Below are 13,409 nucleotides of genomic sequence, written 5' to 3' on the forward strand. Positions count from 1 at the left end.
CAATTCACTGTTAAGTATCGTGGGCATATTCAGAGGAGATGGTCCCGGTGCCCCTTCTCCTCTGCCCTTAAAGTCCTGATATTGATATTTCATTTATTTTTTTCTTTTAGCCTGGAGGATGTTCCGTAAAATTTGGTGTTCTCTGACCAATTGGCGGGGCTTAATTTGTATAATTAATGAAGTCAAATGCCGAGCGGCTATAGACGAACTTGTAAACATTGCAAATATTGCTTAATTAATGGATATTTTTTGAATATCTGTAGTAGATACGTGAAAAATATGATTTTAATAAATAGGGACAGATCCTTACCAAGGTAACCACAGGTAAGAATGTTTTTCACTCGCAGGCGTAAAATAGGCCATGAACTTTGACATGCAAACTCTGCGTAGTTGGCACAACTCAGATACCGCGAAATTAGTGATGACGCGAGATTAGTGATGGCAAGTATATGGCTTTTGTTGAAAGAAAGTTGTCCATTCAGTTTAACTAAGTACCAGTAAAAATAATTTTTTTGATACTATTTTAAGCACATTATGTTTTCAAAACATTTGTATTTTGTACTCTTAAATGAAAATTCACGGAAAAAAAAGAAGCTTTTTTTGTACAGTACTTGTATACTTTAAGTACTTGTGTAGGAAACAATATGAGAAGTATCAAATAGCACTTGTTACATAAGTTGCCCACTATTAATGACAATTTGATAACATCTGCATGCATTTGCTTTGATTATGTTATACTGTAAAATCATTTATGTTGGCGAGGGACCAATTTTCATGGATTTTGTGAATTATAAACATGAATTCAAAAAGTTTAATCACAGGGAGGAAAGTAAAATACACATTCAGTACAAGTGTTCAAATTTGAAATACGCAACTTTTTATCCACACAAAATAGTCATCTAGACCAAAACCATGGAATTTCACGACCATAAAATGAAATCATTTTACAGTAATTATGTAAATGTTAAAATGACAACACTTAAACTCTGAGTTTACTTAAACTCTTCCGTTAGATAAAGAGATTAATATTTCAGTTATAAAAACTGTTAACAGCCTTTAAACCTTTTTAACCTTTTGAATATTTTCGTAAGATTTTTGTACAGATAAATATTTTTATCAGTATCTATTAGTATTCAGTAATTCACACATAAATATATTATCTAAGATTATTTATGATTGTTTATTGCTGTGAATCTGAGCGTGTCCACTAGACAGACAGGTTAACGAAAAAATCAATTTATACTACACTGCCCCTGGTCATTTCAGGAGGTTAAATTGCAGTACATATGTCAACAATATTCTACGACAAAGATTATCTAGTGAAAGGAATGTCCAAGGTTGACAGCACTTTGTATATTTACTGGTAGATAAACTCCGTTATGTCCATTCACTGTATGTAGTGTCAGTATTTTATGGTTCCTTTGCCACAAGGATTTATTTTCTCATTATAAACCATTATTTATGTATGCAGAAGGTATGTCGAGTTTACTTCTATGAAGAATTTTAAGACATTTGTTCTCCATATTGATATTTTGTCTAATTTGCATATTTTGTTTATGTATGCAAAATTTATTTGCTCTTAAAACATATAGGAAATATTTAAATTGTACTTTTCCCTTGTTTGCAACTGAATTAAAAGTTTGTTAACATACATGAAAGTATAATACTAATTAATTATTAATTATCAATAGTAAGATTTATGCAATAGATTTATAATTATTTTTTCATTCAAGTGTTAGAAACTTTGTACATCATTGCGACATGTATAATACCATGCGCATTTTTCGGATATCAGATTCGTGACGGCCTGTATTGATCTGGGATTGTAGCGGAGATTTTTTATGTAGGAGGGTGTGCATACTAAGTAAATAGTGAACCTAAATAAAATACATATATTTTATCATTGACATACTTTAAGATACATGTAACAAGAGTCTCGCCTGTATTTTGTGTTTTATAGACGGGAATATATTCATTAGAAAAGTTCGAAAAAAGAGGATTAATGTATCGGGTATAGAAATTTCCATAAACATTTTTTATTTTACATTTGAGGTATATTTTTCCATCTGTGTTTTGCAAGTATTGCAGATTTTTTTTTATAACGGGGTTACAATATATAAAAGTAGTATTTTATTATATCTGATATGCCAGAGGGTCGTATTTTATTATGAATAATGATAGCTGTTAAATATGAAATCTCACACTTCCATGACCCCATATTTAGCATACCTGTAGTCAATGAAATAGAAAAATGGTTTGTCCATCCTACTGGTGTATTTCTTTTACATTAGTGCGATCCGTGGTTGGATGGGTAAAGGAATTGGGTGACATTTTAATGTAATATTATCTTTTAGGATTTATGCAGTTTTACTTGTATCTGGATGTATGACAATGAATATTAAATTTTTAAAGTTAGTTATTTCTTACAACAAGTGGCTGTTATTTTGAATTGAGATTTAAAAATTAAAGTTTAATGTTGAATTTGTATGTTTGATTGAAGTGGTTAGTGAAAGGCTATGTTGTTCTTCATTGTAAATAACTTAGTGGCAGGTTAAAGATTAATAAGGCATTTGTTTATGAAGTGGTTGCTGCATTTTTATACGCCCGATGTGGGTGTATTATATTATGTCCGCTCTTTAACTCTTGAACCCCTTGAAGGATTTCAAAGAAACTTGATAAAATGGGGTCAAAGGTCATATGACTTTGTTTTGTCCGCTCTGTAACTCTTGAACTGCTTGAAGGATTTTAAAGAAACTTGGCACAAATGTTCCCCACATCAAGATGATGTGCAGAGTGCTCGCTTCAAGGTCAAGGTCACATTTAGTTGTCAAAGGTCATACCTTCAGCCATATATTGCTCTTCATTGCTGTGCTCTCGTTTAAATTATATATATATATTTTTTTAGTTTAAGTCCTATTTCTGGTAATTGTTAGCTTTTCTGCAATATTTGTCCAAGGTTTTGAGTATTAACATATTAGAAAGTTTTCTTGAATCCATTGTGTTCTATTTCCTTCCTTCATGATTCTGAACTGTAAAAGTTCATATTCAGTGTTTAAAAGAAGTGCTTTTCTAACCATGGAGTTATGCATTACATCTTTACATAAAAAGAGGACATGCAGAGCTATAAAGATTGTGCTCAAGTCTTGGAAACAGTAATATTTCTATATTATGTTCACTACATTACTTTACGTTTTGAAATTGCCATATTATATGTTGTATAGTCGACATTCATCTATACAGTTGTAGTGATTATTGAACATACAGGACTCTACAAAGTTGCATATCTACTTAATTTCAGTGCTGACCTTTGACCTTGAGTAACCATGGCAGCGGAGGATGAGGTCAAGTTGGAGATGTTAGTGGATGAAGACCTAGAGGGAGGTAAGTGTCACCATTCTGCTAAATGTCAAAAGTTTCAGCAAGAAATATAAACTAAGGGCATTGCTTGAAATTCAAGAAGATACATTTATGAAGGATTAAATAGAGATTAAGACAAATTAAAGAAATGCTGAAAAATTGCATTCCAGTTTTCAGTCAGTTTAATCTATTTTACCATTGCATTTCATTTGTCAACAAAATAATTGTGACGTTAAGTTGGAAAATTAAACTGCTTTGCTATAGATCATGATTTCCTTCTCGTAAGGAGTGAAATTAGTCTGGTGGCTTCAGTCCCTAAACCTGGACTTGTCACCAGTAGAACACCAAGAAACCAAGTGGCAGTGTTTTATATATCCTGTATAAAGTAGTGTTGTAAAACAATATTCAACTAATTGTAATGCTGAGCCGTGACGGAGATGTTAAAGCAGACCTTTCTAAAGAGTTACAGAACTGTTTATTGAATTTAAGATTTTGTACACTTGTTAGAAAAATAAAAAAGAATTGTAACCAGTTGGTTACACATGCAGCAGCATTTTTATAGAAGAGATTTTCTTCTTACTGCATTAAATCCTTTACCATGCATAAATTGTAAGCATTAATTATCATTGGCCTAATCAATAGACTTGTCTTAATGTGCAGTATGTTTGACAAAAAGATTTGCGTCTGCATAGAGTGTTTATATGTTAAGATTGCGTATAAATTTGTAAATAGAATATGATAGAAAATGTGTTTTAAGAGATAAATGTAAAACTTGGTTATTTGAGTACCAAGAACAACAAGTTGTTTTGCTGCTTTTTCTGATAGAATGCCAAAAAATGCAAGGTTTTTCTACTTAAATGCATGTAATTAGTTTTGTAATTTTATAGTTGGAAAAAAATGAAATTTCATATTTATAGTATATAGTGAAACACCGCTTGCTTGATCACCAATAACTCAGAGACAGGGTTGACTCAAGCAATCTATATGATCCCTTGCAGTTTTCATTATAATCTGTTCTTCATGTTTGTTTCGATTGTTCGAAAACCGCAACTCAGACATTTTGCTTATCCACTTGCGTTTTCAAACAATCTGTGTTTCACTGTAAGTGCATTTTCCATTGATTAAGTTTTAGATATGCCAGCTTTATCTTTGTCTATGAAACAATGCTTTCATTATATGAATGGCTATCTGGTGTGTGCATTCTATTTTTGAGTTTCATTGCATTTAGAGTATTTATTTTAAGAAATATGTAGGAAGTTTATTGTAATTCAACAAAGAGGACATTCTATTTTAACTATAAAACAATTAAGAATTCTGGTTATATGAAATATTGTGTAGATATCACCAAGGTTTATTTATAGTGCAATGAGAATTATTCTGCAACAGTTAAGGGTTCAAGTTACACATTGAAATTTCCTAGAATATATTTTTCTTTTGTTTCATATTACATTTGTAACTGGCGGTTTTGGTGGTTGCAATAAGCATTCAATCTTCTCCCTGAAAAATCATTAAACAAACAAAATGCTTGATGCAGTAAACACAAAACTGTTGTAAGATGATACAGTTGCAATGCTTTTGCGCTGAAGTGAAGACATGCATGTATGCTGTCTGGACTATATTTAAAGAACTGACTTGTGTCGAAGAACTGTTTTCTGTATAAATCTTGTATCAAAGCTTCTGTTGAATAAACTAGAAAGAGAGGTTGTGATTTTGTACTTGATCCAGTAAGTCTGAACGTAGGGTTTCATATTTTGCTTCATATACATATACCAGTAGATAACATTGTTGAAATAACAATGTTTCTGTTCTTGGTTGAAATTTTTTGGATATTATAAAACCATAGTGTTTTAACTGTATTGACCTACCAGTAAAATAATGATAGAATTCCCAATGCAGAACTAGAGTAGACAGAACTGAATTGAACTTACTTTCCACTCACTTTTTCAAGAGAAATTCACAATGAACCGAGACTGCTGTTATGAAAACTGATAACTTGCAGCAACAGTGGGACATCTTTTATTGTTACTTTTTGTTAATGGAGTAATATTTTTCTCTTTGATGATCATTTCATTGTATAATGTCTGAATATAAAAGGGCGTAGTGAATACAGTTAGTCAGAAAATATGAGCTGCACCAGGAGAAAACCAATATAGTGCATTTGCGATCAGCATGGATCTAGACCAGCCTGTGCATCCGTGCAGTCTGGTCAGGATCCATGCTATTTGTTGATGGTTTCTCTAATTGCAATAGGCTTTGAAAGCGAACAGCATGGATCCAGACCAGACTGTGTGAATGCACAGGCTGGTCTGGATCCATGCTGGTCGCATATGCACTATGTTGGTTTTCTCATGGTGCGGCTCAATTATGTAGATGTTGATAGAGTAACTAGGGCAGAATATTGTTTGAATAAAGGAAGAACTATTGGAGCAGAAGAATCCAAAGATGATATAAACAAAATTTAGAATGTCTAGGTGCTTAATGATTAATTTTCATTTATGATCTTAGGTTTTGTAGGTACCATATACATGTACTGTATTTTCTTATAAAAATGTTTGCTGTTAAATATTCTATAATTGTGATAAACCTGCTTCAATGCTTCAAGTAAAATGTACATTTCTCTTAATGCTGCTGCAGTAAAAAAGAAGGCGGTTTCGGTCCAGCCAGGTAGCGTTGTCACACTATATTCCCTTAATTACGGTTCAAAGCATGAACAATTATTACATGTTTATGAGTGTATACCTATGAGTTTGCATGTTTGTCAGGCCTTCATGCAAGTTCCACCTTTTCCATACCTCTTTAATGTTTCACAGCATCTTGAATGTATTTCTGCATTTTCACTGCTGTTTGTTCAGCAATATTTAGATTATAATAGTAATATATTTTTCAAGTTTGTTTGATCATGACCATGGCAGAATTTGAACTGACGACCTTGGTGTTCAGTGACCAATACAGTAACACGATATATATATATATATATATATATATATATATATATATATATATATATATATATATATATATATATATATATATTTTTTTTTTTTTTTTTTTTTTTTTTTTTTTTTTTTTTTTTTTTTTTTTTTTGAAAATACATGTACTTGTCCAAACCTTTCGTTATTTATCTTCTATGTACAGTCTATGAAAATGATTTGTTAAGAAATGCCTTGAAGAACATAATTTTTTATAAATTTATTAATTTGCTAAGACTTTTCTCCTAATGTAAAACTGCTGAAAATTATGCAATAACATGAAGAGCTAGCTGTAATAGTGTCATGCTGAGATGGTCTTTTGTATCGTTCATGCATGTAACAGTGTTACATACACTATTGAAATGTCATACTCTTTTGATCACTGCATAATGGTGTATATGTAATGATATATAAGTAACATAATCCAACTTTTCAATTTCTGTAATCTGTAATGCTAACATTAAAGGGGCACAACTCCAGATTTATGTCAAATTTTTCAAACTTAGAAAGTGCTTTAAATGCACTAGAAAAGTTTTTGAAAATTGATTAAGTGAGTTTTAGGCAATGCTTGTTAATTGAGACACATGTTTTGTCTGTAATATATCAAGAAAAGCTCTCTGTTTTGTTAAATTACGCAGAACAAAACATGATGTTTAAAACGGCATTGGTTGTATTTTCTATGATACTCAAAAAAGTCAGCTTTAAAAATAGATTTTTTTTGGTTTGTGGTATTTTATAGATATACCCATGAATTGAATCTGGAGAATTGGCCCTTTTAAGAACTTATAATTCACAAAAGTGTACAAAATGATATATTCATCTTATGCAGTATACTTACCTATAATGTTGGGATTGCATGTTGTATATGCCAATTTTAGCTCTCCTGAACTTTGTTCAGGGTGAGCTATAAGAGTAGGCTGATCATTAGTCATTCATCATCCTATCCTACATTCATCATCCTACATTGACAGGTTTTCTTTGCAACACCTCTCTCAAGTTTAATCAAATAGTTTAGCTAGAATCCTTCAAGGGGCCACCTAAACTAAAAATAGAAAACAAATCTTGAAACAATTCCTTCTCATTAACCACATCTTGGACCTTCACCAAACTTGGTTTAGCAACAATTCATGAACCTTTCTCAGACATGATCAGATTGTTTCGCTTGATCCCGTCTAGGGTCTGTCAAAGCTTAAAAAGCAAAGCCATTACATTAACTGCTTGATGGATCTTCATCAAGCTTTGTCTCTTACATCCTTGGATAGACCTTTAACATTTTATTTTAGGTGGTTCTGCTTGTCTAAATTTATGGGTCATTTTCTTGGATGTTCACTAAACTTGGTCAAAAACATACCATCAAGTTAAGTTGAAAATAGTTCCTCTTCACTTTCGCTTTCTTGCCAAGGTCATATCTGTCATATTTTAGAGTGAAATTTTTTCAAATGAAGCAAAATTGTTGCATTTAATGATAGAGTGTATCATGACATATATTTAGTGTCAAAGGTCAAGGTCAGGTGAACGTCTTTTAAGTGCTGTTTGCTTGTGCATACATACACATATAAGGTTTTCAATGTTTTTTCTTGGTCATTTTGCTGCATACAAAGTCATTGCTGAATTCATATGTGATAGGGCAAGTTTATTTCATTCTGCTGAAACAGAATATTTTATTTCAATCAAATTTATCATAGCATGTCTTTGATTTTTAGCTCACCATAGCACAAAGTGCTCAAGGTGAGCTATTGTGACCGGTCATTGTCCGGCGTTCGGCGTTCTGCGGTGTGCGTCGTCCGTCAACATTTGCCTTGTGAACACTCTAGAGGGGATATTTGTGGCCCAATCTTTATGAAACATGGTCAGAATGTTAGTGTTGATGATCTCTAGGTCAAGATCAAAAGCGGGTCATGTTGGGTTAAAAACTAGGTCAGTAGGCCAGATCAAAGGAAAAGCTTTTGAACACACTAGAGGCCACATTTGTGACCCAATCTTTATGAAACTTGGTTAGAATGTTTGTCTTGATGATCTTTAGGTCAAGTTTGAAAGTTGGTCATGTTGGGTCAAAAACTAGGTCAGTAGGCCAGATCAAAGGAAAAGCTTTTGAACACACTAGAGGCCACATTTGTGACCCAATCTTTATGAAACTTGATTAGAATGTTTGTCTTGATGATCTTTAGGTCCAGTTTGAAAGTTGGTCATGTTGGGTTAAAAACTAGGTCAGTAGGCCAGATCAAATGAAAAGCTTGTGAACACTCTTGAGGCCACATTTGTGACCCAATCTTTATGAAACTTGGTCAGAATGTTAGTCTTGATGATCTCTAGGTCAAGTTTGAAACTGGGGCATGTTGGGTCAAAAACTAGGTCAGTAGGCCAGATCAAAGGAAAAGCTTGTGAACACTCCAGAGGCCACATTTGTGACCCAATCTTTATGAAACTTGGTCAGAATGTTTGTCTTGTTGATTTCTAGGTAAGTTTGAAACTGGGTCAGGTGGGATTAAAAACTAGGTCAGTAGGCCAGATCAAAGGAAAAGCTTGTGAACACTCTAGAGGCCACATTTGTGACCCAGTCTTTTTGAAACTTGGTCAGAATGTTTGTTTGGATGACCAATAGGTCAAGTTCGAAACTGGGTCATGTGGGGTCAAAAACTAGGTCAGTAGGCCAGATCAACTCTTGTGAGCGATATATAGGGCCATCATGGCCCTCTTGTTGAAAATGACCATTGTTTTGAACTACTTATTACAGTTTAACTGTATTTTAGTGGCTTCTTTTACAACTTTTCATTTTGTAGTCATGCATCATGTTTTTCTTCATTGTACTGTTTTGTCAGCTGAATTTTGAGGAGTACATGATAAAAGTGCAGAAGGTGATCACTTTTGTTGGTATCTGGACTTGGCATTCTGAATCAGAAGAAATAAGTTTATAGTTGAATTTGTTGTTATTTAATGTGATTTCAGTTTTAAATCTTCATGTGCCTTGACCTGGTCCGGTCATTATAGTGTATGAGTTTGTTTTAAAAGAATCCTCATTTGAAGAAAAGGATTTCCTAGATTTTTTACTATTGTCTGTACTATAACAAACGTCTGGTCACTAGTTTACCATAGTTAGTAAATCATGCATCGTTTGTGATTTTTTTCCCTTCTTTTTACTTGTGAATAATTTACTTAAGGTGCACATGCTTCGGTTTCCTTGGCCAAGCAGTTCCAACCAAAACTTTGTTGATTGACTTAAAACTGAACAAGATGCTCAAACTACATTCTGCATGCCTTCACAGTTTCTGATATTGTTTTCAGTTGAGTTTATCGTCTGCTGAAAACCTTTCATTCTTGCTGTGTATATGTTGGTCCGCACATTTATGTTGTTTATTGTCACTTCTTGACTATATCATTGATCATTTCTCTTTTTTAAAGATGGATGGAGCAATGGTCGTATTGGTTCCCAGCCTCAGTACAATTCTACTGGAAGTTTAGTTTTTACAGATCCATATGTTATTGGTAAATAACTACATGTCTTTTACTTTTGTACCCCAGAGTGTTTTGTGCTTGTGTTAAATTTGTTTGCTGATAGACTGTATAACCTGATGACATTTTAACCTTTACCCAGCTAAATTTCTAAAATAGACTGGTCTGTCATTCAATTTGGGCAGCATCACTTTTTTTTAAAGGGGTGTTCACTGAAAATTTACAGACTGAACAGCAAACAGTGCAGATCATGATCAGACTGCGTGGATGTGCAGGCTGATCATGATCTACACTGGTCGCAAAGGCATAATCAGTCGTGTCCAGCATGATAAGGGTTAAACAGATATATTCTTTATTACAGTGGAGTCCGCTTATTTGCATACCCAATTTGTCAAAGCAAAATATGCGAATAACCGGGCTATTCGTTTATCCGAATATACGTATATGGCATCGGTTTCGGTATGCTTCGGCTGCTCTAGGAGCAATGGTTATTACTTTGAATCAATACGGCAACATTAATTGGAAAATGTGTGGAGTGATTAATCATACCTGTGTAACTATGTTTTAAACAAATAAAGTTGTAAACGACAATATTTTTTATTTACCACTGACTGGAATTTACCCGCGAATCGTACAGATATCAAAACGCCACGCCGGTAATTTTCCATTCCACAAGCACGTGCGACCTATCGTAATGCCTAACTTACAACGCCGTTACTTTTGTTTATCGACACGTATACAAAAAATGCGCGTCACGCATTCATTTTTTTATTTTATCGCTTCAGATTTTCAACACCGATTGAGAAGTAATATAGTTTGAATTCTATAATGATTTAAAAAACGTTTTAACAGAAATGTTGGCAAAATTCTATAAAAACGGTTGAATTTTCATAAAATTACTTGCAAAATTTCAAACAGCGCAATCCTAAATACTTATTACTTTCTAAAAGTAAATAGATGATACAAATTATGGGCATAAAATTCAGACTTTTGACCAGAAAGTACAAAAAACAGAATAGAAAAATCTTAAATAATGAAAAGGCAGCAGCAATTTAAAAATATGAAGTAAAACGATTTTTGCACAGATTTCTATTGGCGACCTCGTGTACGTACATAGAAAATGCGGTTAAAAAACAAAAACAATAATGTTGTTGCGTATTTTTAATAACTTTTGACTGAATCTTTGTACATATATTTTTTGACACGACACTTTATAATAAGATAATCTTTTCAAACCATTTTGTAATTTCCTTGAGGGCAAATAGGTCACAGGGGTAAGAAATCCGCTATTATAGTTTGACACGTTTACCTGTCAGTTTATATGGGATATTGCACATTCGCTTTAACAAATTAAAAAGAATTTGTTTGTTATTGATTGTTACAACACTAGATCTACTTCTCAGCACTTAAGGCGGTACGATCAAACAGTGATGTGCAACATGGCGCGAAAACATGACGTAATGCCACGAAAATCTCGGGGAAACTATACAGCTTTGATCTCCACTTCTAATGTCACGCACCAATTGTCACCTAGGCGACGTGAAACAGCTGATCGGCTAGAGTAATTCACAGTAAATTTTCGGCATCTTTTGATCATTTTTATCGCTGTTTGCGACCAAATAAGTGGACTTTTAGCCAAATGTTTTATGCAATTAAGCGGGACGGATTAAAAAATCAATGCAATTATGCGAAATACTTTAAAGGTAATTATATAGGGATCGATCGGTGCTTCAAGTTCGTATGCGAATATCCGGGATATGCGATTAACCGATATGCAATTAAGTGGAACGTACTGTATAGGGGATAATTTTTAAAAAAAGTCTGTGTTAAGAAATGAACAAACAATATTTTTTTCATATTGATTGTTCAACATTTCTTAATTATCATGCTGTTTGCTCAACATACGTTAAATATCTTAGCGCTTTCAAATCAGTAAAAGGGAAACAACTAGTTTTACGAATTCAGAATGGATTTGTCTGCCCCCTTAACTAAGTATGGATAGTGCAGATCTACAGATTGGGGCGTGGGGGGTGGGCTTGGGGGCGCGAGTTTGATCCCCATCTGAGGCATATGTTCCCAGTGGTGATTGACATTTTGTCTGAAATCATTCGTCCTCCACGGCTCGATTCATGTGGGCAAGTTGACAGTTTCTTGCGGCTGGTAAAGAATCATGGAAACTGGTTAAGTTCACGGCGCGCCATTACATGATTACATGACAGAAATAATGTTGCAATATGGCACTATACCCAAAACAAACAAACAAACAAATCAGAGTAATTTTTGTAATAACAGAATACTTCTTTTTCAAAAGATCTGCTAAAACGTTCTGATTACAAATTGACAAAGTCAGGCTTTTGATCATGTAGTCTAGTTATGTCCATGACTGTCTATCAGCAAATGTTTCCCCGGGATCACTTTATGTTCAGTATCTTGGTTTTATTTCAGTTTGATTTGCACTGTTTGATTTTCTTCGTTTTTTTTTCATCCGGGGTTACCCCATTGATTTGCAGTTTCACTTAATTTGTGTGCCTCATGAAAAATGAATTATATCACACAGTTACTTTTGCAAATTTAGGACATTTTTTCCAGAGAACAGTTTGTGCCATTTAGTCTCTATAATGTCAGAAAATACTTTTTGCCAAGTCGCTATGATGTCACATAATGGTTTATCAACAGATGCAAATGTGTTTGAAAACTGATACTTAGGGTACACTAGGGTCATTTCTCTACTGTCCGTTGCTGGTTCAAACTATAGTGTGACCAATTCATTGTTGCATAGATCCAGTTACGGTTACTAGATTAAATACCTGGCTGTTTCTGAATATAATATTATGCACTCTCAACCTCAACTAAATGAACTATGCCAATAGATAGCTGTTTGTAAGCTCACTTATAGCCGCCACCAGAAACGTCATGTGAGCAACACCTCCAAAAGAATTTTAGTAAATTGGTGGAAAGTGTAAGATATAGAACATGCTCCCAACTCCAGAAGCTTCCCGGGTCGTTTAGTATGCCAGATGTAAAGCACCCATACACAGAACTTTTATACCAATGTTGGTAAATTTAGTTGGAGGAGATGGGGGCTCGAACTCTGTACTCCTGGCCAGTAGATCATACTATAGTATAGTCTGTAAAGGAAAGTGCTCTTAATAGTTTATGAGACAAAAGATTATAAAATGTGCTTCAAAAATTTTTTTCCAATCTATTAATATGAAAATCATCTTTCTTTTTTGTGTAGCAGACTTTTTATATTTTAATGGGTGTGACTCTGACTTTCTGTTAATAATGTGGATAGTTTTGTTTGCATGTTTCTACACTGTATTGTTCTACATATCAAGTTCAGTTTACCCTATGCATATGGATTTTTTTATCGGGTCTGAATTGCTTTGTAAACAATTTTCTATCTTATAATGAAGTTGTCTTGTTTAAATGACCCTTACAGATTTTGAGTGGGTGGATGAAAAGTTGTTGATTTGTCTGGAAGGATTTTATTACACATAGATTTATGAGCAGAATTTTTTTGTATGTTTGTTTTTGTGTTTGATCAAGTGAGCAAAAAATACACAATTTATCTCACTCAGTGTGTATGTTTAAATTAATAAGTGAATAGAAGGGATTGGAATATTTCATTTG

General features: G+C 33.5%; 1 protein-coding gene across 5 annotated transcripts in view; it reads left to right on the plus strand.

Moving 5' to 3' along the window:
- LOC123551530 (anoctamin-1-like) overlaps window positions 1–13,409 on the plus strand; it is an 84,949-nt gene that overhangs the window by 1,878 nt on the left and 69,662 nt on the right. For 2 of the 5 annotated variants that reach the window (XM_053541013.1, XM_053541014.1), the window contains exons 2-4: window positions 3,299–3,381; window positions 5,992–6,021; window positions 9,726–9,809. In XM_053541013.1, the coding sequence (XP_053396988.1) occupies window positions 3,324–3,381; window positions 5,992–6,021; window positions 9,726–9,809 (172 nt within the window). In that variant the 5' untranslated portion in view covers window positions 3,299–3,323. The remainder of the gene's footprint in view (window positions 1–3,298; window positions 3,382–5,991; window positions 6,022–9,725; window positions 9,810–13,409) is intronic. The other 3 variants (XM_053541018.1, XM_053541015.1, XM_053541019.1) reach the window with 3 other exon arrangements.

This window comes from Mercenaria mercenaria, chromosome 4 (genome assembly GCF_021730395.1).
Source record: "Mercenaria mercenaria strain notata chromosome 4, MADL_Memer_1, whole genome shotgun sequence".
In the NCBI taxonomy this organism is placed as follows: domain Eukaryota; kingdom Metazoa; phylum Mollusca; class Bivalvia; order Venerida; family Veneridae; genus Mercenaria; species Mercenaria mercenaria.